Source organism: Passer domesticus, chromosome 29, assembly GCF_036417665.1.
Source record: "Passer domesticus isolate bPasDom1 chromosome 29, bPasDom1.hap1, whole genome shotgun sequence".
Classification (NCBI taxonomy): Eukaryota; Metazoa; Chordata; class Aves; order Passeriformes; family Passeridae; genus Passer; species Passer domesticus.
The window spans coordinates 2,420,890-2,444,411 of NC_087502.1; the positions used below are offsets into that span (position 1 = coordinate 2,420,890).

The window sequence follows — 23,522 nt, forward strand, 5'->3', positions numbered from 1 at the left end:
CAGCCTGTCTCTGTCACAGAGGTGCTGCAAGCATTTGGAGCATCTCAGCCTCCTCTGGAACTGCTCCACGAAGTCTGAGCCTTTACTGTGCTGAGGACCCCACTGTAAAAGGTTGATGCAAAAGCACCAGTCATGTCTCTTCACAGAGAAAAGCAAGGCACGACTTCCCAAGAATATTTCTGAGATTCACATTCTCTGAACCCCAGAAAAAGGAAACACAATTCTTATCTCATTTACAGTGCCTGTGTTTGTGCAGAAGTTGAATGCAATATGCAGACTGTCTACCCAAAGGGATGGTGTTTTGTTTCCCTGGCCTATCAGGGGCAGGTATGTGTGTGTGTGTCGGGACTGTCGGCAGTTGAGAGCAGAGTTGAGTGCTTGGCAGATTCAGTTTAGATGTAATGTAATATAGTGTAATATAGTATATAATATTGTAGTATAATATAGTAATTAATTACCCTTTTGATATCCATGGAATCCTCTTCATCATTTCTCCTGCCATGGGGATCACAGTGGATACAATGGAGGGGAAATAACCTCATTGCTGAAATGCTGCTGAGAGATGGAGGGACAGTTTCTGCACAGCTCATCCACAGCCCCAAGGGGGGCAGGGACATTCCCATGGGGTTCCTGAAGCTGCAGGGCCAATCTGCCCACACTGGGAGCCTCTGGCCATGTCCAGCTCCTTCTGCCTGGGCTGTTAGCACGTGGTCAGTGGCTGTCCACTGCCACCCCCCTGACTGGCGCTGATCTCCAAGGAGGTCTGGATCTCTCCTTGGCCATTATTCTGCAATTGGAACCCTGTGGACACTTCCTCAATCCCATTCCAAGACCATGTCAGCACAGCAGTGATGTCACAGCACTTGTGCCTCTGGTCAAGGATCCCCCACGGGGACACTCTGGTCTCTGAGTCCTGGGGCACTCCACAAGAAAATCTTCCTGGACCCTGCAGCTCCTTGGGCAAGTTCCAGAGCAAACAGTTAAGGCAGTGGCCTGAAATGTTTTCATAGCTGGGCCACAACACATCTGGGATGGATCCACATTGTCCCTGGGGAAAGAGAGGTGCACAACCCTTCACTAATGGCCTGGAATGTCAAACAGGAGTCACTGCCAAGGACAGCTCTCGGGAATCACTTCACCATGGCTTTTTCTTCCTGGAAGCCCAAGATATCTGAATGTCTTCCTGGTGCCTCAGGGCCTGGGTAAACAGGGCTTGTCAGAGATGCTGATAAGGGACCAACACCCCTGCTCCTCACAGGGCACCTCTGTTACCCCAATGAGGTCCGAGTGGCTGCCTGGGGACAGGTGCCCCCTTCCCCATGTCCCTGGGATGGGCACATCCTGCTCGGGGCCAGTGCTGGCCTGGGCCCAGAGCCAGGGCCATGCCCCAGCTGCTCTGGGAGGGCTCAGTGGCTGCAGGTGTGACAGGATGAGGGTCAGGGCAGGGCACATTCCCCTCTGGACAGTGCTCTGGGCATGGAGGCTGCATTAGATTGGCATCTGCAGGGAATGGGATATCAGGTTGTGTGCACGTGGGAATTGCCACGCCTGAGTCATTCCCCAACCCTGAGCCTTGTGTGCAGGTGATCAGCATTGCCCAGTGCTCCCAGTGTCTGCAGTGACTGGAGATGCCAATCACCCACCTGATCACATGTCCCTTGTTCCCCTTGTTGTCCCACATGTTGGGTTTGGGGCTGGGCTCAGCTCTGGGCTGTCCCACAGGGAAAGCTCTGGGAGGAGAGGGGCAGCAGGAGATGGGGGATCTGTCACTGGGGGTGTTGGAGGATGGATTGTGTTGGAATGGGGGTTGTCCCCACAGGGTCCCCAGATGCCTTTGTCTCCCTGCCTGCCCCCCTTGGCCCCCCAGGTGCCTGGGCCCTTCCAGGGGCAGCTGCCCTGTGCAGGAAGCTGGAGGGATGCTGGACAAGGGGGCTGGATCTGTGCCACAGGTGGAGTGGACTCTGTGCCAGGGCTGGGCTTGTGGCCAGGGCTGGGGGCTGTGCCAAGCCGGCTTTGGCCTGGGGGCTGGCAGGGAGGGTGCAGGGAGGAGTCCCAGCAGGGATAAAGGTGCTCCTCACCTGCTGCAGCCTCAAACAGCACTGCCCAGAGTGAGAGGAAGATGAAGGTGGCTGTGCTCAGCGTGGCCCTGCTCTTCTCCATCCTGCTGTGCCCCCCGGCACAGGCCAAGGTGAGGCACCAGCCAAACGCTGTCCCCACATCCTGCCCTTTCTGCCCTCCCTTCCCACCCTTTTGGTCCCTCCTCTGTATCCCATTCAGGATCCCCAAACTCCCTCCCACTCACCATTCCCAACGCCTTTCCTTCCATGTCTCCCCTCCATTCTTTGCCTTTCTTCCTGGCCATGGCAGAAGGGTCTCCCTGTACAATTCCCTGACTCACTCCCCACTCCCACACCATCTCTCAGTCCTGTTGGTTTTGTCCCTACCCATCCTCGTTCTTCTGTCCCCACCAAGCCCCTCTCTTGCACTCCCCTGTCCCTACACTGCAATTCCTTTCTCCTCCCCTGTACCTCACACCCTGCTCCTTCCACGCCCCCAGCCCTGTCTCATGGGCCCTCAGTTGACCCCAGATCAGTGTCTTTGGGTCTCCCCCACCTCCAGCAGATCTCCTTGGAGGCCCTGAATTCCCATCCCTCTGCCTGGGCCCTGCTCCCTGCACCCGTGTCCCCCCACAGCCCCACAAGGGCCAGTCCAGACCAAGCCTTTGTTCTCCTTTCCAGGCACTCCTGGAAGGAACCCAAGATGATCTCCGGGAGGTGAGTGGGCTGCTGGCATTGGAGGGCATCCCCTCAGGGAATTGGGTGGCAGTTCAGTCCCCCCATCCCTCGCTGGCACTGGGGACATCCCAGTGACCAGCCAGGTCTCCTGCTCTCTCTGCAGTTGGATTTAGACAACGTCGTGGACCTGGAGACGCCTCTGGTGGGTACCACGAGTTCTGCCAGTGTCAGACCCTCCCCTTGCATGGCCACCACAGCCCAGCCCATCCCAGTCTGTCCCAGCACAGCCCAGTGCACCCCTACTGACAGCCCAGACAGCAGCCTGCCCCACGGCTCCTCGCCAGGGAAGCCTTTGCCCAGGGCCCCTGCTGCATTCCCGTCCCTGTCACCCCAGGACCCCCTGGATGAGCCAGGACGCAGCCCCTGCCCCAGCTGTGCCTCTTGGCCAGGAGCCCAGTGCTTCTGGGCAGGAGCGCAGCAGCTCCTGCACCCCATTGCTCCTGCAGCCCCTTCCCCAAGGCCCTCCTGCTCTCCCCTGCCTCCCAGTCCAGCCCAGTGCCCCCAGTGTGTCTCTAACGCTGCCTTTGTCCCCAGCCCCCTCTGCCTGGAAAGCTGCTGGATCTGCGTGTGAAGCGCCTGGCTGCCTCTCTGGATGCCTAGGTGAGCCGTGCCTGCAGGGACAGGGAGGGGGACAAAGCCCATCCATGGCCCAGTGTGCTCCAGAGTCACGTTCTGGGGTTTTTCTTTTAGGATTGGAAGCTGTGGGGACACCGGTGTCCCAGTCCCGTCTGGTGGCATGAGGAGATGATCATCCCTGGAGGAACCCTCTGATCCCCTGGGAGCCCTGGGCCATTTCCCCTCAATAATCAATAAACCCTTTCACCAAAGTCACACTCTGGGCCTGTGTATCCATATCTACATGTATTTTACAAACAAAAATCCCCCAAATTTTGAAGAGGTTTCCCCCAGAGGTGTTCTCTTGTCCCTGTGTCCATCTGCACATCCCGTCACCCTGTCACTGTCACCTCCACACATCTCTGACCCCGCTGGCACCTCCCAGGTTGGTGCTGAGCTCCTCCCTCCTGCTCCTCAGCCCCAGCAATGACCCTGGCAGGGAGCTCAGAGCAGGAGCAGCCAGGCCAGGGATGGAGAAGGAGCATCTGGCAGAGGCAGGAAGAATCCCCCATTCCAGGGGCTGTGTGGGGTGCATGGGGGGGCAGCTGTGTCCCCTGTCAGCCCCAGGGCTGCAAAGCAGGGAGGAGATGTCTCAGCTGCCTCAGCTGAAGCGCTTCCCTCAGCCCTTGGCCTGGGAAGTCTCTGGCTGCAGCACAACCTGCACAGGAGACATTGCACCTGGAAGAGAAAAGAAAGGAATTGTTTCTGCCCTCTCCCTCATCCCTCCCCTTGTGCTGATTTTCTTGTCATCTGTTAGCAAAACCAACCAAAAAGCATCTGCACTGAGGTGTTTCCAAGGGTCAGATGCTAAATAGGTCCAAAGGAAGGTTTTCTGCCAGGGCAGAAGTGAGAAATGTGGGATTTTTTCAGAGAGTTGAAAACATGACAGTTTCTCAATATTGGAAATGCAGAGGCTACACCAACAGAGTTTGCAGTTTGAATGGTCCATTTTCCTCCCTCTTCCCAACGCTCATTTGTCCCATCCCGACTCCAGAGGAGCAGATTCTGGAAAGCAGACCTGCAGGGAGTCTTGGAGGCCTCATCCCAGAGAGAGAGGAAGGAAGAGTGAAATCAGGAACAGAAATCCATTTGTTTTCTGGATCGTAATGACCACAAATAGCTCTGTACTCCGTGTGCAATATCCAGGTGATGAGGCACATTGCTCGTTTTTAACACCAAATCAGAGCACTTTGGGAATAGTTTCAGGACTAGAACAAACCACAGGCAAGTAATTGACCCAGTTGGGTTCCTAAATCAGAAATCATGAAACTTCTCCCAAGCTGTGTTTCCCTGCAGTAAAGAAGGCAGTTTGATTGCTTTTATTCTGAGTATCTCCTGAGTTCATGACTTCAAATGGACTGGAACTGCCTTGGCACCCCAAAAGTGGCCACAATGAGCAGGATCAAACTCCCAGGTCACCATTCAATGTTCTCCATCCCTGCCTTCCAGAGCCCAGCAGCAATTCCTTCTTCTGTCCCCGATCTGGATCAGCCTGATGGGATCGCTCTGGTGTGCAGAGCCAGTCCCTGCAGGACAAAGCGCTCGGAGCCGCTCTGTGTCCCGCAGCGTCGGCATCTCCTGTGCCGCTCCACGGCTGTGGGGCCTGTGCCACAAATATACCACCAATGTGCCACCAATGTGCCACCAGTGCACCACCAGTGTGCCACATATATGTAACCAATGTGCCAGCAACGTGCCAGCAATGTGCCACCTATGTGTAACCAATGTGCCACCAGTGTGCCACCACTGTTCATGTCTGTGGTTCCTGTTCCACCACTGTTCCACCTTTTCCATGGTTACTCCACTGCTGCTCAGAAGCTGCTCCAGTGCTGCTCTCAGGATGTTCCAGCACAGTTCCTCTGCTTGTCCAGCACTGCTCCAGCACTGCTCATCTCCCGCTGTTCCAGAGCTCCATCTCTGCTCCTCCCCTGCTCCTCTGCTGTTTCATGGCTGCTGCTTCTGTTCCAGTGCTGCTGCAACAGCTGCAGTGTCACAGAGAGGGGAACGTTTGGGCACAAACCACTGTGGTGTCACAGAGACCAGGACAATAGGACTGCCACCCCTGTGGTGTCACAGAGAGGAGAAAGTTGGGGCGGCTGCTGCTGTGGTGTCATAGAAGGGAACACTGGGGTTGCCACCGTTGTGCTGTCACAAACAGGGGAACATTTGGGTGCCCCCCCTGTGATGCCATACAGAGTGGAATGTTGTGCCTGCCGCTGCAATGCTGTCATAGGAGAATGCTGGGGGTGCCACTCCTGTGGTGTCACAAACAGGGGAACATTTGGGGCTGCCACCCCTGCAGTGTCATACAGAGGGGGGTGTTGGGGCTGCCAATGCAATGCTGTCATAGAGAGGAAAACGCTGAGGGTTCCACTACTGTGATGTCACAGAGAGGGGAACGTTGGGGTTACAACCTCTTTGGTGTCATAGACAAGGGGACATTGGTATTGCCACTGCTGTCATGTCACTGACAGGGGAACACTGGGGCTGCAGATGTTGAGGTGTCACAGAGAGGGGAATGTTGGAACTGCCACTTGTGGTGCTGTCATAGAGAGTAGAACTTTGGATGGCCACCCCTGCAGTGTCACAGAGAGGGGAACTTTGGGGCTGCCACCACTGTGGTGTCAGAGAGGGAGAGACACTGGGGCTGCCACTGCGGCAGTTCCACAGAGACAGGGACTTGGGCCTTCCACAGCTGCAGTGTCACAAAAAGGGGAAAGTTGGGGTTGTGACTGCTGTGGTGTCACACAGTGGAACACTGGGACTGCCACTGCTGCAGTGTCAGAGAGATTGGAACCTTGGGGCTGCCACTACTGTCTTCTCATAGAGAGGAAAATGTTTGGTTTGCCACTGTGTTGGTGTCAGACAAAGGGGAGCACTGGGGGTGCCACCTCTGGTGTCACAGGCAGGGGAACTAGGGGTGCCACAGCTGTGTTGTCACAGAGAGGGGAACGCTGGGGCTGTAACTGCTGTGGTGTCACAGAGAGGGGAAGGTCAGGATTGCCACCACTGTGGTGTCACAGAGAGTGGAATGCTGGCACTGCTACTGCTCTGGTGTGACAGAGAAGGGAACACTGGGGCATCCATTGCTGTGGGGTCATAAAGAGTGGAATTTTGGAGCTGCCACCCTTGTGGTGTCAAAGAAGGGAATGTTGGAATTGCCACTGCTGTGGTCTCACAAAGAGGGGGAGATGGTACTGCCACACCTGTAGTGTCAGAGAGAGGGGAACATTGTGGCTTCCACTGCTGTGGTCTCACAGAGAGTGGAACGCTGCCAAACCTCCCCTGGTGCTGTGCCCACTCCAGTGCTGCTCCTCTGTGACACTGCAGGGCCTCCTGGGAACATTGTGACACTGCAGGGATTCATGGGGACTTTGTGACACTAGAGGGACTCATGGGAACATGGTGACACTGCAGGGACTGATGGGATCACAGGGGCCCTGCGACACTCTGGGGTCTTGGATAATCCAGAGGCCCCTTTGGGGCCGTGGGACCTTGTAAGAGATGGTCTGAACTTTCCCTCACTTTCCTCACGACTGTCGCAAGGACAGAGACTGGGACCCTGAGGACCCTGACTGGAGTTCTGGCCTGGCTGAGGTGGATGCTGGCCAAGTGATTGTGCACAGCTGTGTTTGGAGTGACTGCTTCTAGCAGGGGGCTGGCAAAGGAGCGACTCGCCCTATATGCTTGCACCTGCTTCTTGGCAATAGCCCATGAATTTCCCCACCTCTTGGCCAAATGAACTTTCAGGGGTAACTTTGGTGGTTCCCTATTGAAAACCCTTCATCTGCTTCTCTACCACAATGACAGACAGAGATTGCAGCCCCCCCTCCCAAGGGCTGTGACTGAGACCCCTATGATTCTATAATGGGGAGGGGCTGACCAAACTGAAGCAAGATGTGCCAGGTGTGGTCGTTGGGTCAAGAAAACAATGACTCTCACTCACTGCTGAGAGCATGATTTGTTCCCCCTTGGTGGTTTCAACAGACTTGCTCTTCATTGTACCTGTTCCCCCTCAGCAATTTCAAGAGAATTACCTGTTCCCCCCCTTGGCAAAGGACTATAATAGACCCCTGAGTGTCACATTCACATTTTCTGAAAAATCCCTTTGCCCAGGATTTTTCTCCAGGGAAGCTGAAAAGCCTCAGAGAAGAATGAAAGCAATGATTATCTGATTTGCTTCTCCTCTGTTTTGCTCATGTGGAATGTGGTTGGAGATTGTTTACCAACAGGTGATTGTTTCATGGGTTTTTGCTCTGATTGTTTTGACTTATTGGCCAATCAGGGCCAAGCTGTGTCAGACTCTGGAGGGAGTCACTAGTTTCATTATTGTCTTTTTAGCCTTCTGTAAGTATCCTCTCTGTATTCTTTAGTATAGTTTAGTATAGCATTCTTTTAATATAATATAGTATCACAAAATAATCACTTAGCCTTCTGAGAACATGGAGTCAGATTCATCATTCCTTCCCTGTCTGGGGGAAACACAAATACAATACCTGAGTTAACCAGGATGTTGAGATTCTCCCCGACGTCACAAGGTGAATTTCCATCGACCTGGATCATGAGGATTTTGTCTCTATGTTTGGTAGCTATACCCTCTCTTTCTCTCTCTCTCTTTCTCTCTCTCTCTCTGTCTCTCTCTGTCTTTATATTTTATCTCTTTTCTAACCCTTCTAGGGCATTTGCTGTGGACAGTCAATAAAAGATGCATTTCTTTTGATCAATACTGAAATCCCCTCTGTGTTGTTTTTGCACTCTGAGATCAGTTAATGAACCATCACAACCTCCACTTGTACCAGAGGATTGTGCCAGAGGTGCCCACCAAACCAAGGAGAAAAGACAAAACCAGAGGTCAAAGTGCTGTGGGGTGCTGTGGGGTGTCATGGAGTGTCCCTCTCTGTGCTGGCACAGGCGCAGAAGCTCAGTGCAAGGAACAGCCACGGGAACATCCTATGGGACACGGGGACATGCTGTGGGACACGTGAATATCCCACAGGACACAGCCCCAGGACCTCGGGGACTTTGGTCCCACCAGGGGCGGGGGCCAGGGGACATACAGAGAGGGACAGGGACACAGGGAAGGGAGTAGGATCACACGCGGGAGATGGGGACAGGGACACATGGAGGGGACATAGACGCACACAGGGAGACAGGGACACACCAAGGGGGGAACACGATGCCACCAGGATACACATGTGGGGACGCTGCCACCAGGACATGTCAGCACAAGAAGCCATCAGGACGTGTCAGAGGACGCTGCCACCAGAACGCGCGTTACGACAAAAGGCGGATCCGGTGACACCCAGTGCGGCGCCACGTGACCCCGCGGTGACACCGCCCATGCCCGCCCCTTGCCCTGTCCCCAGCCTGTCCCCAGGAGCGGTTCCATGGCGGTGGCCACGGCACTAGGTTCCCTGGGCGCGGTGGCCCTGGGCACCTTTGTGGTGGCCCTGCTGCTGTGGTGGCTCTGGGATGCGCTGGTGGCTGTCACCCGATTCCGGGCCACTTGTCGCCAGCTGAACAAGTTCCCCATCCTACCCTGGCACAACTGGTTGCTGGGACACACCAGCATGGTGAGGGGACAGAGGGTGGCATCTGCGGGGACAGCGGGGACAGGGGTGGGGGCACCTGCAAAGGAACAACTGGGTGGTGGCACCTATGAGGGGACCGAAGGAATGGGGTGGTGGCACTTGGGATGGTGAGGACAGGATGGTGGCACCTGCAAGGGGACAGTGGGGACAGTCACACATGTCCCCAAGGCTGGCAGTATCCTGAGGATACACATGTCCCCAAGCCTATCTGTATCCCCAGTGACACACATGTCCTGTTGTCCCCAAGGCCAGAGCACGGAGGAAGCCCTACAGCAGGTGGACACCTTGGTGGCCCAGTACCGTCATGGCTGCCTCTGGGGGGGACTTCCCTGGCTGCCTGTCCTGTGCCTCTTCCACCCCAGCACCCTCCAGCCACTCCTCAGTGCCTCAGGTAGGACATGGGACACCAGACGGGTCCCCAGGACGACCCATGGGTGTCACCACACCTGGCACAGAGACCTGGCAGTGCCCAGGCAGTGGCCACCAACCCAAGTCCACAGGTCCCAGAGGTGTCACCACTGCTAGACCAAATGCCACCCCACAGTGGCCACCAACCTGTCCTTGAGGTTCCCCAAGGTCACCCAACGGTGTCACCATGTCCAGCCTCTGGTTGTCCCACAACCCTTGTCCTTTGGTGGCCATGAGGGGATGGGGGATGATGGTGGCCATGGAGAAATGGAAGTGCTCAAGAGGGTGGTTGTGGTCATGGGGAGATGATGGTGACCACAGGGTGGTGGCCATGGGGGGATGGTGGTCTAGGGGATGGTGGTGCCATGGAAGGGTTGGCCATGGAGGCCAGGAGGATGCTGGTGGCCATGGTGGGCTGGGGCATAGACTGGTGGCCACAGGGGAACAGTGGTGGCCATGGGCAGCATTGACCATAGAGCTGATGGCCAGTGGGATGGTGGTGCCTGTAGGGTGGTGGCCATTGGGGAAGAGTGGTGGCCATGGATGGGATTTGGCCGTAGACCGGTGGCCCCAGGTGGCCCCTGGCTCATCTCACCCCCGCAGGACGAGAACGGCCACACCCTGTCGGACGAGGACATCACGGCTGAGGCTGACACCTTCATGTTTGAGGGTGAGCACGAGCTCCCAGGCGCCATTGGGGAGGAGCCACTCCCGTGTCCCCTCACTCACCCAATGTCCCCACAGGTCATGACACCACGGCCAGTGGCCTGGCATGGCTCTTCTACAACCTGGCTGGCCACCCTGAGCACCAGGAGCGATGCCGCCAGGAGGTCCAGGAGCTCCTGGCTGGCCGGGACACAGCGGACATTGAATGGTGAGATGTCCCCAGGGCCACCCCCAGTCACGTGGCTCGGAGACACAGTGCCACCCCTGCTTTGTCCCCAGGGAGGACCTGTCCCAGCTGCCCTTCACCACCATGTGCATCAAGGAGAGCTTGCAGCTGCACCCTCCTGTCACTGCTGTGTCCCGGCGCTGCACCGAGGACATTCCCCTGCGTGATGGCCGTGTCATCCCCAAGGGTATAGCATGGCCAGGGTATCCCCAGTGTCACCAGCCACCCTCATCTGCTGTCCCTAAAGTGGCCATTCCCATCCCACCAGGGGTCATCTGCCGGATGAGCATCTACGGGACCCACCACAACCCAGACCTCTGGCCTGAGCCTGAGGTAGGACCACCCTATGAGGTGTCCTTGTCACCATGATGGTGACAGCTGTGTCCCCTCGGTGTGACTGTGCTGGTGTCACCCCAGGTGTTCAACCCTCTGAGGTTCAGCCCAGAGAACAGCAAGGGACGGTCCCCGTCGTCCTTCATCCCCTTCTCTGCTGGCCCCAGGTATGTGGTGGAGTGGGGACAGGAGTGTCCCCAGGTGCCACCCCCGTCTCTGGCTGGGTTCACAGCGGGGTGACACTGACAGTGGGGATGTGGTGGCAGGAACTGCATCGGGCAGAGCTTTGCCATGGCTGAGATGAAGGTGGCAGTGGCACTGACACTGTCCCGGTTTGTGCTGTGGAGGGACACGGCGAGGCCACCCCCGCGCCGCAAGCCCGAGCTGATCCTGCGTGCTGAGGATGGGCTCTGGCTGCTGCTGGAGCCACTGGGAGTGGCTGAGGGACACGGGTCACCAGGACATGGGGACATCCTGCAAGGGAGGTGTCACAGCCAGGGAAAGAGCAGGGAATAAACGGGAGCATGAAGGGGACAGTATCGTGGTGGTGGTGGGGATGTGCTGTCCTTGGTCATGGGACACCTCATGGTATGGACACATCAACCCAGGGACTTGTCCCCTAGGCCACTTGTCACCACCCATGGCCACGTCCCCCATGTCCTCATCCACGGCCATATAGCCCCATGTCACCATCTATACCTGTGACACCCCCCCCATGCCCAATATCGCCATCCACAGCCATGTCCGCACCCATGTCCTTGTCCATGTCCCCAGCCCCACCATGATCCCCACCATGTTCCACAATGTCACCATCCGTGTCTTAGTTAAATGTCTTTATTTTTACCCCAATGGTGGGTGAAGGGATGAACAGAAATGATAGAAAATCAAGGCCAAAATAAAAGGATTTACGTGTCCATGCTGGCTGAGTATTCATGTGCCTGGTGGGTAGAAAGGACCTTTTCTAGAGGAATTTCCACTCCACTGCCTCCAAAATCCTGGCTTTGTGCCCCAGTCCATCACCATTTGGCTATGAAAGATGTCTCTGGTCCAGGGAGAATTAGAATCGTGGAATGATTTAGGTTGGAAAAAACCTCCAACACCATCCTTTATGCCACCCGAAGAAATGACTGGATGTAAAAGGTGAGTATTTTTGGGGTCGAAAGTAAAAAACTGTGCGGTCCCCTGTGAAATTCTGATGTCGGTTTGCATCCCAGTGGATTTTTCTCTGGCTGTGTCCAAGTGTCCAGGGGAAGCCAGGAAGATGTGCAGACCACCAGCCGCGTGTTTTTCTAACAGGAATCACCAGGACCATGGATCACCAAGTCTCACTGTGGACCATCCAGTGGGGGTCCTCCAGTGGGGGATGGAGTTGGAGCAGCGCTCAAAGCTCTTCCCGCACACGGGGCACTTGTAGGGCTTCTCTTACTGCTGCCTCCCTTGGTGCTGGGTCACAGTAGAGTTCTGGGAGAAGCTCTTCCCACACTTGGGACTCTGTTAGGGCCTCTCCCCAGCGTGGATCAGATGGTGGGTGATGAGAGTGGAGTTTCTCTTAAAGTCCCTCCCGCAGTCAGGGCAGCGGAAGGGCCTCTATTCTGTGTGAATCTGCTGATGCTTGAGGAGACGGTATCTGCTCTGAAACCTCTCCCCACACTCAGGACACTCATAGTGCTTCTCAGTGTGAATTCTCTGGTGGGGAATCAGGCTGGACCTCTGGCTGAAGCTTTTCCCACATTCCCCACATTTGTAGGGCCTCTTTCCTGTGTGAATTCTCTGGTGGTCATTTAGGGTGGAGCTCTGCCTGAAGCTTTTCCCACATTCCCCACACTTGTAGGGCCTCTCCCCAGTGTGGATCCTCTGGTGGGTGATCAGGGTGGAAGGCACACTGAAGCTTTTCCCACATTCCCTGCACTTACAGGGCCTCTCCCCTGTGTGGATCCTCTGGTGGAGAATCAGATGGCATCTCTGGCTGAAGCTTTTCCCACATTCCCCGCACTCGTAGGGCCTCTCCCCAGTGTGGATCCTCTGGTGCATAATCAGCTTGGAGTTCCCCATGAAGCTCTTCCCACATTCTGGGCATGTGTAGGGGCATTCCCCAGTGTGCATTGTCTGGTGGATGATCAGGCCAGAGCTGTCACGGAAGCCCTTCCCACACTCCCCACACACATAGGGTCGTATCCCAGTGTGGGTCATCTGGTGGAGTTTCAGGTGGCCGCTCTTCCTGAAGCCTTTCCCACATTCTCCACATTTATAGGGCCGTTCATTGGTGTGGATCCTCTGGTGGATGACCAGGTGGTGGCTGACCCTGAAGCTCTTCCCACATTCCCCACACTCGTAGGGCCGTTCCCTGGTGTGGATCCTCTGGTGGCGGACCAGGCGGGATCTCATGAGGAAACTCTGCCCACATTCCAAGCACTGGTGGGGCTTCTTGCCATCGTCAAGCTGCTTATTGACCACCACCTCAGAGCTCTGGCCAGATCTCTGGCTGCCTTCCTGGCACAGGCTGGGTCTTTCCTCCTCAGAGCATCCTGGGCTGGGTTTGGAGCCCCTCCTCCTGAGGGATCTCCGGGGCTTTTCCTCCCCATTGGATTCCTGTGCCATGGAGCTGCTCAAAATGGCCTCGTCCATGAGGTTCTGCCGTGGGGATTTGTCCTCCCTGCTCTCCATCCTCAGCTCCTTGTCTGCAGGAGAAGGAAAAGGAGAGGATGGGATTTGCCTCCGTGCCAGAGGGAAGGAGAAGAAGATCCTCCCAATCCATCCCCGGCAGGACAGCGTTGGCAGCAGGGTTGTCCTGCAGCCGGGGGCTGCGCTGGGCTGGGAGATGGAGCAGGAGAGAGGGGGAAAGGGCCACTGACTTCCTCCTCACCTGCCTCAGCGTCCTTCAGCATCTTCTCCTTCCTCGCAGCCTTCTCCTTCATCCAGATAAGGTTTGGGAATGGGAAATCCTGATTTGGGGAAAAACAAGATGTGAGTGCATTGGCTTTGATGGTCCACTGGCCAAGTCCATCTGTAGAAGTCACTGGGTGTCTGGTGGCCAGAAATACCTCTAAAAATCAGCAAGTTCAAAACCACTCTCCCAGGGGTTCCCTGTTTCCAGTGTCCTTATTTGAGGTTATGGGGGTCCCTCTTTTCAGAGCTGCTGAGGGGCCCATGGGTCTGTCAGAATCCAGGATACCTCTCTGGATGCCCTGGATGTCTCAAAGCCCTGGCAGGGGCTCGGAGACCCTGGCAGGAAGCCAAAGACACCTGGAAATTCGACCTTAATTCATGGAGCAAATTGCCAACCTTATATGAAGAATTACAGGCCACAAAAGTTTAAGTAGCGTAGAAGTAGGAATCACAGGGTGAAGGGAAAAACTTTGGAGCACTGTACAGGGGGTTTTGTATGTTGCACAGGGGGGTTTGAAATTCTGTACATGGGGGTCAGGGGTCCCAAGATGGAGGGATTTGGGCATGCCCTGTCCTTCTTCTTTCTTCTCCTTGGCATCCATGTTCAGGATGATGTTGGCATGTGTGGATTGGTTCATAGGGAAAGTGAACTTGCCAACAAGGGCGAAAAGTATTGGAAATTAAAGGTAAATATCTTATACGTAGTTTCTACTATAAAAGAGACAACCTCCCGGTGGGCGGGAGAGAGTGCCCTTGGCTGTCTTGCTGATCAGACCTCGGCTGGACAGACAGAAAAACTTTGTAGATAAGGAACAATAAACTCAACTGAAGACCGAAAAGCAAGAGTCCAGACTCCTTCTTCGAAAGCGTGGCCTGCCCAGAACCACCTTTTCCCGTGCTGGGGCAGAGACAACTGACAGCCGACCCCAGCATGGGTTCTGAGCATCCCCCCTCTCCCGGGATCTGCTCAGCCATGCTGAGGGGCTTTTGGAGATCCCAGGGCTCATCCTCCCCTGATTCTGTGACAAATGTTTTTGTGATTTGTGTCAATTGGCAATGGAATCAGCAAATGCTTCTATCTGCTGTGTCCAAAATTGACACAAAAAAAGGTTTTAGAACTTTCTGGCCAAATAACCAAATAAAGCATCAAAATAAAAGAAGTATAATAGAGCAAAAGAGATGAGGTTGCAAGATGACTGATGCTTGGAATAAAAGAGAGGAAGTTATGGTAAAGCTAAGAGATATTGCAACAAAGCAACTAAATGCTTATGTATAAAAGAAGCTTGATGCACTTGACCAAATCATGTAGCAGGCACCAGTGTAAGACCTCCCTCCAGATGACCACAAGAAGGATAGGAATCAATGACCACCTGGAAAGATTATGAAACTGCAGATCCCAGCTTATTGATATTTGCTGATTTGGACTGAGCTCATTGGAAAATGCTTTGTAGGCTTAGAAACAGTATATATACTTTACTGAACTTTTAAGTGGTGTGTGCCTTGAGTAGATCAGTGACTCCCCGACCACCCAGTGCTGCTGGCTTGCTTGCTTTAAAACAAAAGATATAGAAATAAAATTCAGATTGACTATTAAGATTTTATATCAATTTGGTGACGCCGACTTGATGCCCTGGGATCTCTCAGGCTGAGGCTACTGCAGGGGGCACCCCACTTTTGTGGTCCATAGAAACCAATAGCTCTGGAGCTAACGGCACCACAAACCTGGTAAAGAAAGCAAACAAGGAACTGAGCTCCCTGAGAACTGCAGTTTAAATCACCTGCAATTCCAGTGCACGAAGATCCAGACAAGAGCAGCGGGCTGTGAGTATCGTTTGGTTGGGTGGACACGACAGTGTCTGAGTGAAAGTGAGTGAGTGAGTGAGACGCAATATTATCGTGGAGCCATCGAGGAGTCCTTCTATCCGTGCTCCCATCACCACGTGATGTTGTATCATGCTTTTTGTTTCATTAGTAGGTTTATGGTTTGATTAGTGGTTTGGTGGTTTTCCTTGTTGCTGTTTTCCTTTTGTCTCCGCCTTTTCCCATTTATTTCGTCAGCTAGTTTCTAGTTTCTATTTCTCCAAACTTTAGCCATTTACTGAAACTGTTTTTCCTCCCTTGGAATTTTATTGGTTCACTATTGTGATTCCCACCTGGGTTTTTACTCCCAACTCTCCTGATTTGTTGAAAGTTGTGCCTTCCCCTGACCTGCCCCCACATATAAGTCTTTGTTTGCCTCTTGATCGCGGGAGAGGAAAAGGGGAAGTTTACCATCAAATAAAGTTTCCCTGGGACCCATGCATGCTGCTCTGTTTTATAATGTGCAGAAACAACTGACAGCCAGGATTCAACAGAGCTCCAGGGGGAACCTGCCGCCCTCCCTCTCTTGTCATCAGCTAGCCGGGGAAAGAAAAGCGGCACCGCGAGGGGCTCGGCCAGTGAAGGGACAAAGCAAGTGCTGTGAGACACTGCTCACGATGGCTCAGGGGAACAGTAAGACCTCTGGCTCAAGGAGCCCCCAGGGAGGTTCAACGAGCCCCCAGAGAGGCTCAAAGGGTCCCAAGAGAGGCTCAAGGTTATGGGGCCCCCAGAGAGGCTCTAAAAACGAGAAAGGGAGTGAATAACCAGAGATACCCCCGGACAGCCCCCTGGGGTTAACAACTGCACATTGGGATGCAATGCCCTCTAGGAAGGGAAAAAGTAAAGAAGAGATGGTCCATTATTGTATGGTAGAGTGGACTAAGGAAGAAATTAGGCCTGATCATTTATATTGGCCAGTGCTGGGTCCTTACATGATTGGATGTGTCAAGCTTTAAATCTTTATGTAAATAGTAAGGAACCCTTTGATCAGGAGGAAAGTGATTATGTGGCACTTTGGAGGAGGGGGGGTCTCTGTAGTGATAACATTATACCCCTGAACTAAAAAAAAGGAGAAAGGCAAAGGAAAAAGAAAAACCTTGGGAACCATTAGACAATTTGCTCCCTCCCTATCAAGGGCAGGAAACTCTCTCCTCCCCTGAGAGGCCCCAGAGCTCAACAACTCCACCACTATCATCACAATCTAGTAGGACTCGGAGCAAGAGGAGAGAACAACGCCAGGAAAATGATTCTAGTGTGGAGGAGAAGGATCAAAAGAAGACACTGTTCCCCTTGAGAGAAATACTTATTGGAAGAAATTATAGGGGAATAGCATCTGTAGCAGTCCCACTTCATACTGGCAATGTAAGAGAATTTAAAAAGGAAATGGGGCGGCTGCTTGGAAACCCTTTAGGGGTTTCCGAGAGGTTAGACCAATTTTTAGGGCCAAATACCTACACCTGGGATGAGCTTCAAGCTATAGCAGGAATACTATTTACTACTGTAAGGAAAGGGAAATGATTAGGCAAGCAGGAATGAGAGACTGGGAAAGGAGACACCAGCAGGGTCCACGTGGGGATCAAAAATGGCCTAATCAGAACGAGCAGGACAGACAAAATGTGAGGGACCTTAGAGATATCATTATACAAGGGATACAGAATGCCATACCTCGAGGGCAAAATATTAACAAGGCCTTCAGCGTGTGCCAAGAAAAAGATGAAACACCTACAGATTGGCTTGAGAGGCTCAGAAAGAGCCTGCAAATGTATTCAGGAATGAACCAAGATTCCCCAGTAGGAACAGCATTGCTTAAAACTCCATTTGTGGCAAAATTATGGGGAGACATACGAAAAAAAAAACCAAAGGCTAGAGAAATGAGAGGATTGGCAGGACTGGGGTCTCCAAGAGCTATTGTGGGAAGACCAAAAGGTGTATGTGAGGAGAGGTGAAGAAACACAAAAGGCAAAAGCCAAGATATTTGTAGCAGCTGTGAGGGAAACTCAGAAGGGGGAAAAGAAAGCGTTTAGAACAGAAGGACAAAGACCTAGGGGAGATTGTAAGAAACTTCCCCAAATGAGAAACCCCGGAGATGGTCCTGCAGATTATCATTCCTATTAGTGAGGAAGGAGAAGACAAAGCGAAGCTGTAAGCAACAACAAAAAGATGGGAGAAAAAAAAAAGTGTGAAGAGGACAAATAGGGGTGTCAGGGGCTGTACATCTTGAGGACCAGATCATCAAAAGAGCCCTTGATGGAATTAAAAATAGGTCCCCAAGGGGAAGAAGTTACCTTTTTATTAGACACTGGAGCAGAAAGATCAACAGCACCTCCTCAAAGGGGGTAAAATTACTTAAGAAATTGCTCTAGTTGTGGCAGCAAAAGGGGAACCATTTAAAGTACCCATAATTGAAAATGTTGAAATTGAATCAGAAAATAAGATTTGTTTGAATGATTTGTTATTGGTACCAGAAGCAGATAATAATTTGCTAGGAAGAAATGTAATTACAGCTCTAGGAATAAATTTAGAAGTGAAACAAGGAGAACTACAGGTACAGTTTTATACCTTAATGTCAGAAGATGAAGACAAAATTAATCCAAAAGTGTGGCACCATAAAGAGGAAATAGGAAAGCTGAAGACTGGACCCATAAGGATAGAAATAAGTAATCCAGTTGTTCCCATAAGAGTATCAGAAGCTTTGAGGGGTCCATCAGTGATAGCTGCTGTCCATGTCAGAGGACATCAGAGGGGAACGGATTATGGGACTCATGGCAATAATTTGGCTGATGCAGAAGCACAAAGGGCAGCAGTATGCTTACCTGTGTTTTTAAATAATTTGAATAAAAGTGAGGATGATACAAAATATAAAAAATGCTATCTCTCAAAGGAAATACAAGAGATGCAGAAACTAGGGGCTAAGCTAGAAAGGCACAAGTAGCTTTTACCAGATGGTAGAGAAATGCTATCTAAAAGTAATGTTAAAAGAATAATTCCCAAGTTACATTCATGAGTTCATTGGGGAACACGAGCACTAAGCGACCACTTTTTAAAGTTTTTTGGGTGTATAAGAATATTTGATATAGCAAAACAGAAGACACAAGGATGCATTATTTGCCAGAAAATTAACAAGAAGACATCTAGACAGACCTCACAGGGAGAGAGAAAAACTGCCTATAGGCCTTTTGAAAAGATACAAGAGGATTTTACCAAACTACAGAAAATGGGAAGATATAAGTCGTTGTTAGTAATAGTAAACCAATTAACTCATTGGGTAGAGACCTACCCTGCGACACAAACAACAGCACATTTTGTTACAAAGATTATTTTAGAAGAAATAATTCCATGATTTGGGATGATTAAAGTGATTGACTCAGATCAGGGTTCCCACTTTACCTCAAAAGTGTTAAAAGTAATGAAAGCTCTAGGGATCTCTTGGGAATATTATACCCCTTGGCACCCTCAGAGTTTGGGGAGAGTCGAAAGAATGAACCAGACCATAAAGCATCAGCCAGCAAAACTAATGACTGAAACAAAACTATCTTGGATTAAGTGCTTACCATTGGCGTTGTTAAATATTTGAACAATGCCAAACTCAGAGCATGGGATCTCCCCATGCAGGATGTTATATGGGATGCCATATTCTCAAGAGATGCCAGGAGATAAAATAACCTGCATTGAAAAGGACTGTAATTGCTATCCCTTTGTAAGCACTGAATGCAACTATTGGAAGGAGAGGTGGTGTTATCATTGTCACAGGGGTGATCCTCCAAGTGGGTTGTGTCCAGAGTGTAAACACACTGAACAGATTTTAACTGAATATATTTTTTAAAAAAGAGACTAGAGGAAAGAACATTAAAACTAGATTCTTATGAGTGGTGGATGTTGTGGAAATGCGGATTAAGAGGGGGACTATCAAGTGAGGCAAACATTAAAAAGATTGAGCATTGCAAACGTAATCAAGTCCCTTGCGGATCCGAGACAGCCAAAGCAAAGAACTGGGAAGTATTTAAGAAACGGCACGGAATGCAGGAAAGCTCACACGGAACCCCTGAAGAATATCCTTGCTGCTGAGAAGATGGTACCCCTCACTGCTGGGAGCACCCCGGGAGGCCAAGGAGGAAGAGGGACAATAAAACTGTGGGGCCTTCCGGTACTGTTGGGTCTTCCAGGGAATAGGAAACCAATCCCTGCTTGAAGTGCTACCAAAATGTAAAGTATGGCTGGACCATGGCCCGAGCACACACTCATATTAATGCAGGATGTTATGAGCCAGGACAACCTGAAACCTGTACAACAGGAGAGAAGAGTTACTGGGTAGCAACAGATTCAGGAATGGGAGGATGGGCACCTGGAAACTATCAATTTTGTCACCAGGGAGAACCATTCTTCTCTTTTCCCAAAGGCGGAACGTGGGGATACTCAAATAAAGGGGGAATACAAGATAAATTCAAGGAAGAGTTAGTGAAAAACATCACAAAGCGTCTAGGGGAAATTCAAACCCAAGAAGAACAAGAGCAGGAAGTGACCTGTATAAAATATTAAGAAAATACTCAGTGATTGGGACCTCCCCATGTTAGGGAAATAATCTGTTCATTGATCTGATGCAAAAAGTAGTTAAGGAACTAAATGTGACTAAATGCTGGGTTGGTGGGGATCCCAAATGACCGAGCAATGGCCATGGAGGGGAGAAGGGGTTGGACCTGATCAGTTGATATTATGGAACACGACACAAAGATTTAATGAAATTCAGCCTGAGGGGTAAATATTGACTCATGAAGTAGTAGGCATAATTTGTATTTCTAGGAAAGGAAACAATTATACTACGTATGTAGGACACACCCCCTGCAAGATGATATATACCACCAACTCCACTTTTACAACCTGGTGGCCAAAACCACCAACAGGTTATTGCTCCATCAATTGTACCAATGGAACTGTTTGCTGGAAAAGTGTAACACAGGCTAATCCTTTAGAGGAGGCAAAAGATCTTAAGGGATATTGGGAAAATCAGGGGCAGAAGGCTGAAAATTGGAAAGTTTCAAATGGATTTGGATATGTGGTAAAAGGGCATATGATGAATTATCAAAGAGACAGAGAGGTACCTGTACAATTGCAATTATACAACCTGTATTCTTTTTGCTACCAAAGAGCAAAGGTGAATATTTGGGACAATCTCTTTAGGAAACTCTGCGCAGAAGAAAACAAACTGAAATAGGAGGAAAACAGACCTGGAAAAATTAAGAATGGACTTCCCAATGGATCACAGATTACTGTGATCCTGCCTCCTGGGCTCAGGACACTAGCTGGGGTTATAGAACCCCTATTTATATGCTTAACCAAATTATTAGATTACAGGCCAGTGTAGAAATTACTTTTAATCAAACATCAGAGGCATTGAAGCTTGTAGCTAGACAACTAAGCCAGACCAGAGCAGCAGTATATCAGAATAGGCTAGCCCCAGATTATTTATGAGCTGAAGAAGGGGGCTTTGTGGAAAATTTAGTATATCTGAGTGCTATTTAGAGATTGATGATAATGGAGAAGCTATTACAAATCTGGCAGACAAAATTAAACAAGTTGCACATGTTCCAGTGCAAAAATGGAATTCCATATTAACTGACAATTGGAGGAATAATTTCTTTGAAGGAGCCTGGTGGAAAAAGTTGGGGTTCATGTTGCTTTCTTCTGCATTAGGCCGATTGTTTATACCATGTATGATTCCATGCTTTATTAGTCTAATGCATTCAGTGATCCAGGGAATGCAGATTTCAGGAATGCTCATAAACCCTAAAATCACAACCACAGGAGAAAAAACTCACTCCCTTATGATAGTCAAGGCCAAAGCAGAACCAAAAAACACTGCAACCCAAAAAGTATCAGCTCAATTTGATGCAAAGACATGAATCAATAACATAAAGGGGAGGGATTATGAAAAATGCTTTTGTGATTCGTGTCAGTTGGCAATGGAATCATCAAATGCTTCTATCTGCTGTGTCCAAAATAGACACAAGGAAAGGTTCTGAAATTTTCTGACCCAATAAACAAATAAAGCATCAAAATCAATGAAGTATAGAAGAGTAAAAGAGATGAGGTAGCAAGACGACTGATGCTTAGAATAAAAGAGAGGATGTTGTGGTAAAGCTAACAAAGCAACTAAATGCTTAGGTATAATAAAAAGCTTGATGCACTTGACAAAATCATGTAGCAGACACCAGTGTAAAGCCTCCCTCCAGATGACCACAAGAAGGACAGGAAGCCAAGGACCACCTGGAAAGATTATGAAATTGCTGCTCCCAGCTTATTGATATTTGCTGATTTGGACTAACCAAACACATTGGAAAATGTTTTGTAGGCTTAAAAACAGTATATATACTTTACCGAACTTGTAAGTGGTGTGTGCCGTGAGTGGAGCGGTGACTCCCAGAGCACCTAGCGCTGATGGCTTGCTTGCTTTAAAATAAAAGACATAAAAAATAAAATCCGGATTGACTATTGAAATTTTATATCAATTCGAGCGCGGCTCCCAGGTGTCCCAGGGTCCCCTTCTCCAGCATCCCCCCACCCCAGGCACTCAGCGCTTCCCCCGCTCCCCGACAATACTTTCAGCCTCGGGGCCCGGGCCCCACTCATCTCCCGGCTCCACCGCCCCCCCAGCCTGCCGGAGCTCCCCCAGCTCTGCTATCGCCCCTCTCCCCACGCCGGGGCTCCCGCCTTTCATCCCCGCCTCTCCCGGGGATCCCCAAACCCGTGGCCCGCCCGCCGGCACCGGCCGAGCGCCACGTGGGCCCCGCAAAATCCCCCCGGGCCATTCACGGCTCAGCTCTGCACTCCGGCCACATCCAAAAATGTCCCCTCGTCATAGGAAGAAAAAATACCGCTCCCAGCAAAACCGAAATATATTTGGGACGCGACTCCGGATTCCGCCAGACCCAAACCCCTCCAAACTCCCTCCTTTAGTCCCCCAAAAATCCGTCCCGGAGCTGCCGCGATCGGCTCGGGGCGAGCTTCCCCTCCGCGCTCACCCGCGGCACGCAGGGCAATGCGATGCTGCCGGGGCCAGCCGAGCTGCGGGCTCAGCGGGCTCGCCGTGGAGCCCCGCAATGCTCCTGCCACTGCTGCTCCTCCTCGGGCCGCTCCTCTTCGTGCACCTCGCTCGCCTTCCTGCTCCTCCCCTTCCCCTCTCCCTGCCCTTCCTCCCGCTCCTCCTCCGCTCCCGCCCCGGACCTGCCTTCCGCACCCGCTCTGCCCCACGGCCGCGGCAGCACCGGCTCTGGGGCAGGGGGAGAAACCCCCAGCAGCCCCCAGCCATGGGCAGGGGGCTCGGGGCCCCCAGTGCAGATCCGTCCGTGCCGTCCCCATCCCCCCGAGCCAAAATTCCGCTCCCGGGGCTCGCTGGATGCGAGCGGGTGGCGCAGGTGGGGTGGAAGTGGGGAGCGCTGGGCGCTGCGGCTCTGCCCGGGAACTGCGGAGCCACCGCTGAGGAATGGTAGAGATACATATTATAATATTGGCTTTTCACCAATATTAAAAATGGATTCCATATGTCTGGTATTAAAGTATCTTCGTTATATAGTTTTTATTTCTTTTATCTAAAACTTAGAAATAGCTGATATAAGTATGCTTATGGTAAAATGCCTGCTTGGATGGGATAAAACCCAATGAACACAGGATGAGCACACCTGCTACGGATATGCCAACCATCAGCACTCACCGTCTGAAGACAGTGTGGACCAAGGTGCAATAGTGAAGGTTGTGATAAAAATGGACTAAAATCACACCCAAGGAATCTACATGCTCTAAAAAGGCGGACCCGAGGAGGAGCCATGCTAAACAGTTCTTGGAATATGTAAACTAGATTTCAGAGAAATTTACTAAACATAATTGTTTATGAATATGGAACAAGCTGATGCATTGGAAATGGTATCTAAAGGGTGTTTCCAAAATAGCAGGGGTGCTCTGGGCTGAGTGCCAAGATGCTTCTGGCCATAACATCTTTGCTCTGTGGTCTTTCTCCCCTATCTTCCTTTATTAAACTTTTAAAGTTTCACAGGAGAGTGGATGTGTTTTTCCCAGGAAATTGGTCAGTGCATCCTCTGTCTGGAATTGGGAAAGGCGCTGTGCTCTGCGGGTCTCCCCGGCAGCTGCCGA

The 23,522-nt window shown here is 51.5% G+C and overlaps 2 protein-coding genes across 2 annotated transcripts; one reads left to right on the forward strand and one right to left on the reverse strand.

Moving 5' to 3' along the window:
- Positions 1-8,797: 8,797 nt before the first annotated feature.
- LOC135287277 (cytochrome P450 4F3-like) lies at positions 8,798-11,150 on the forward strand. Its single transcript, XM_064400629.1, has 7 exons — positions 8,798-8,983; positions 10,013-10,079; positions 10,154-10,283; positions 10,355-10,488; positions 10,570-10,634; positions 10,719-10,801; positions 10,901-11,150. Exons 1-7 carry the CDS (start codon positions 8,798-8,800, stop codon positions 11,148-11,150), a joined length of 915 nt encoding a protein of 304 aa, XP_064256699.1.
- A 334-nt stretch (positions 11,151-11,484) lies between these two features.
- Positions 11,485-22,516, reverse strand: LOC135287391 (zinc finger protein 239-like). Its single transcript, XM_064400746.1, has 4 exons — positions 22,397-22,516; positions 21,753-21,824; positions 13,498-13,576; positions 11,485-13,312 (listed from the first exon to the last, which is right to left on the reverse strand). Exons 3-4 carry the CDS (start codon positions 13,547-13,549, stop codon positions 12,222-12,224), a joined length of 1,143 nt encoding a protein of 380 aa, XP_064256816.1. The 5' UTR covers positions 13,550-13,576; positions 21,753-21,824; positions 22,397-22,516; the 3' UTR covers positions 11,485-12,221.
- Between the last annotated feature and the right edge of the window lie 1,006 nt (positions 22,517-23,522).

Excerpts from the sequence above, each read along its gene's own strand:
- LOC135287277 (XM_064400629.1), top strand. The coding sequence starts at position 8,798 with ATGGCGGTGGCCACGGCACTAGGTTCCCTGGGCGCGGTGGCCCTGGGC. Across the intron at positions 10,080-10,153 it reads TGACACCTTCATGTTTGAGG|GTCATGACACCACGGCCAGT; the intron begins GTGAGCACGAGC and ends ATGTCCCCACAG. Across the intron at positions 10,802-10,900 it reads CCCTTCTCTGCTGGCCCCAG|GAACTGCATCGGGCAGAGCT; the intron begins GTATGTGGTGGA and ends ATGTGGTGGCAG.
- LOC135287391 (XM_064400746.1), bottom strand. The coding sequence starts at position 13,549 with ATGAAGGAGAAGGCTGCGAGGAAGGAGAAGATGCTGAAGGACGCTGAG. Across the intron at positions 13,313-13,497 it reads GCTGAAGGACGCTGAGGCAG|ACAAGGAGCTGAGGATGGAG; the intron begins GTGAGGAGGAAG and ends CTTCTCCTGCAG.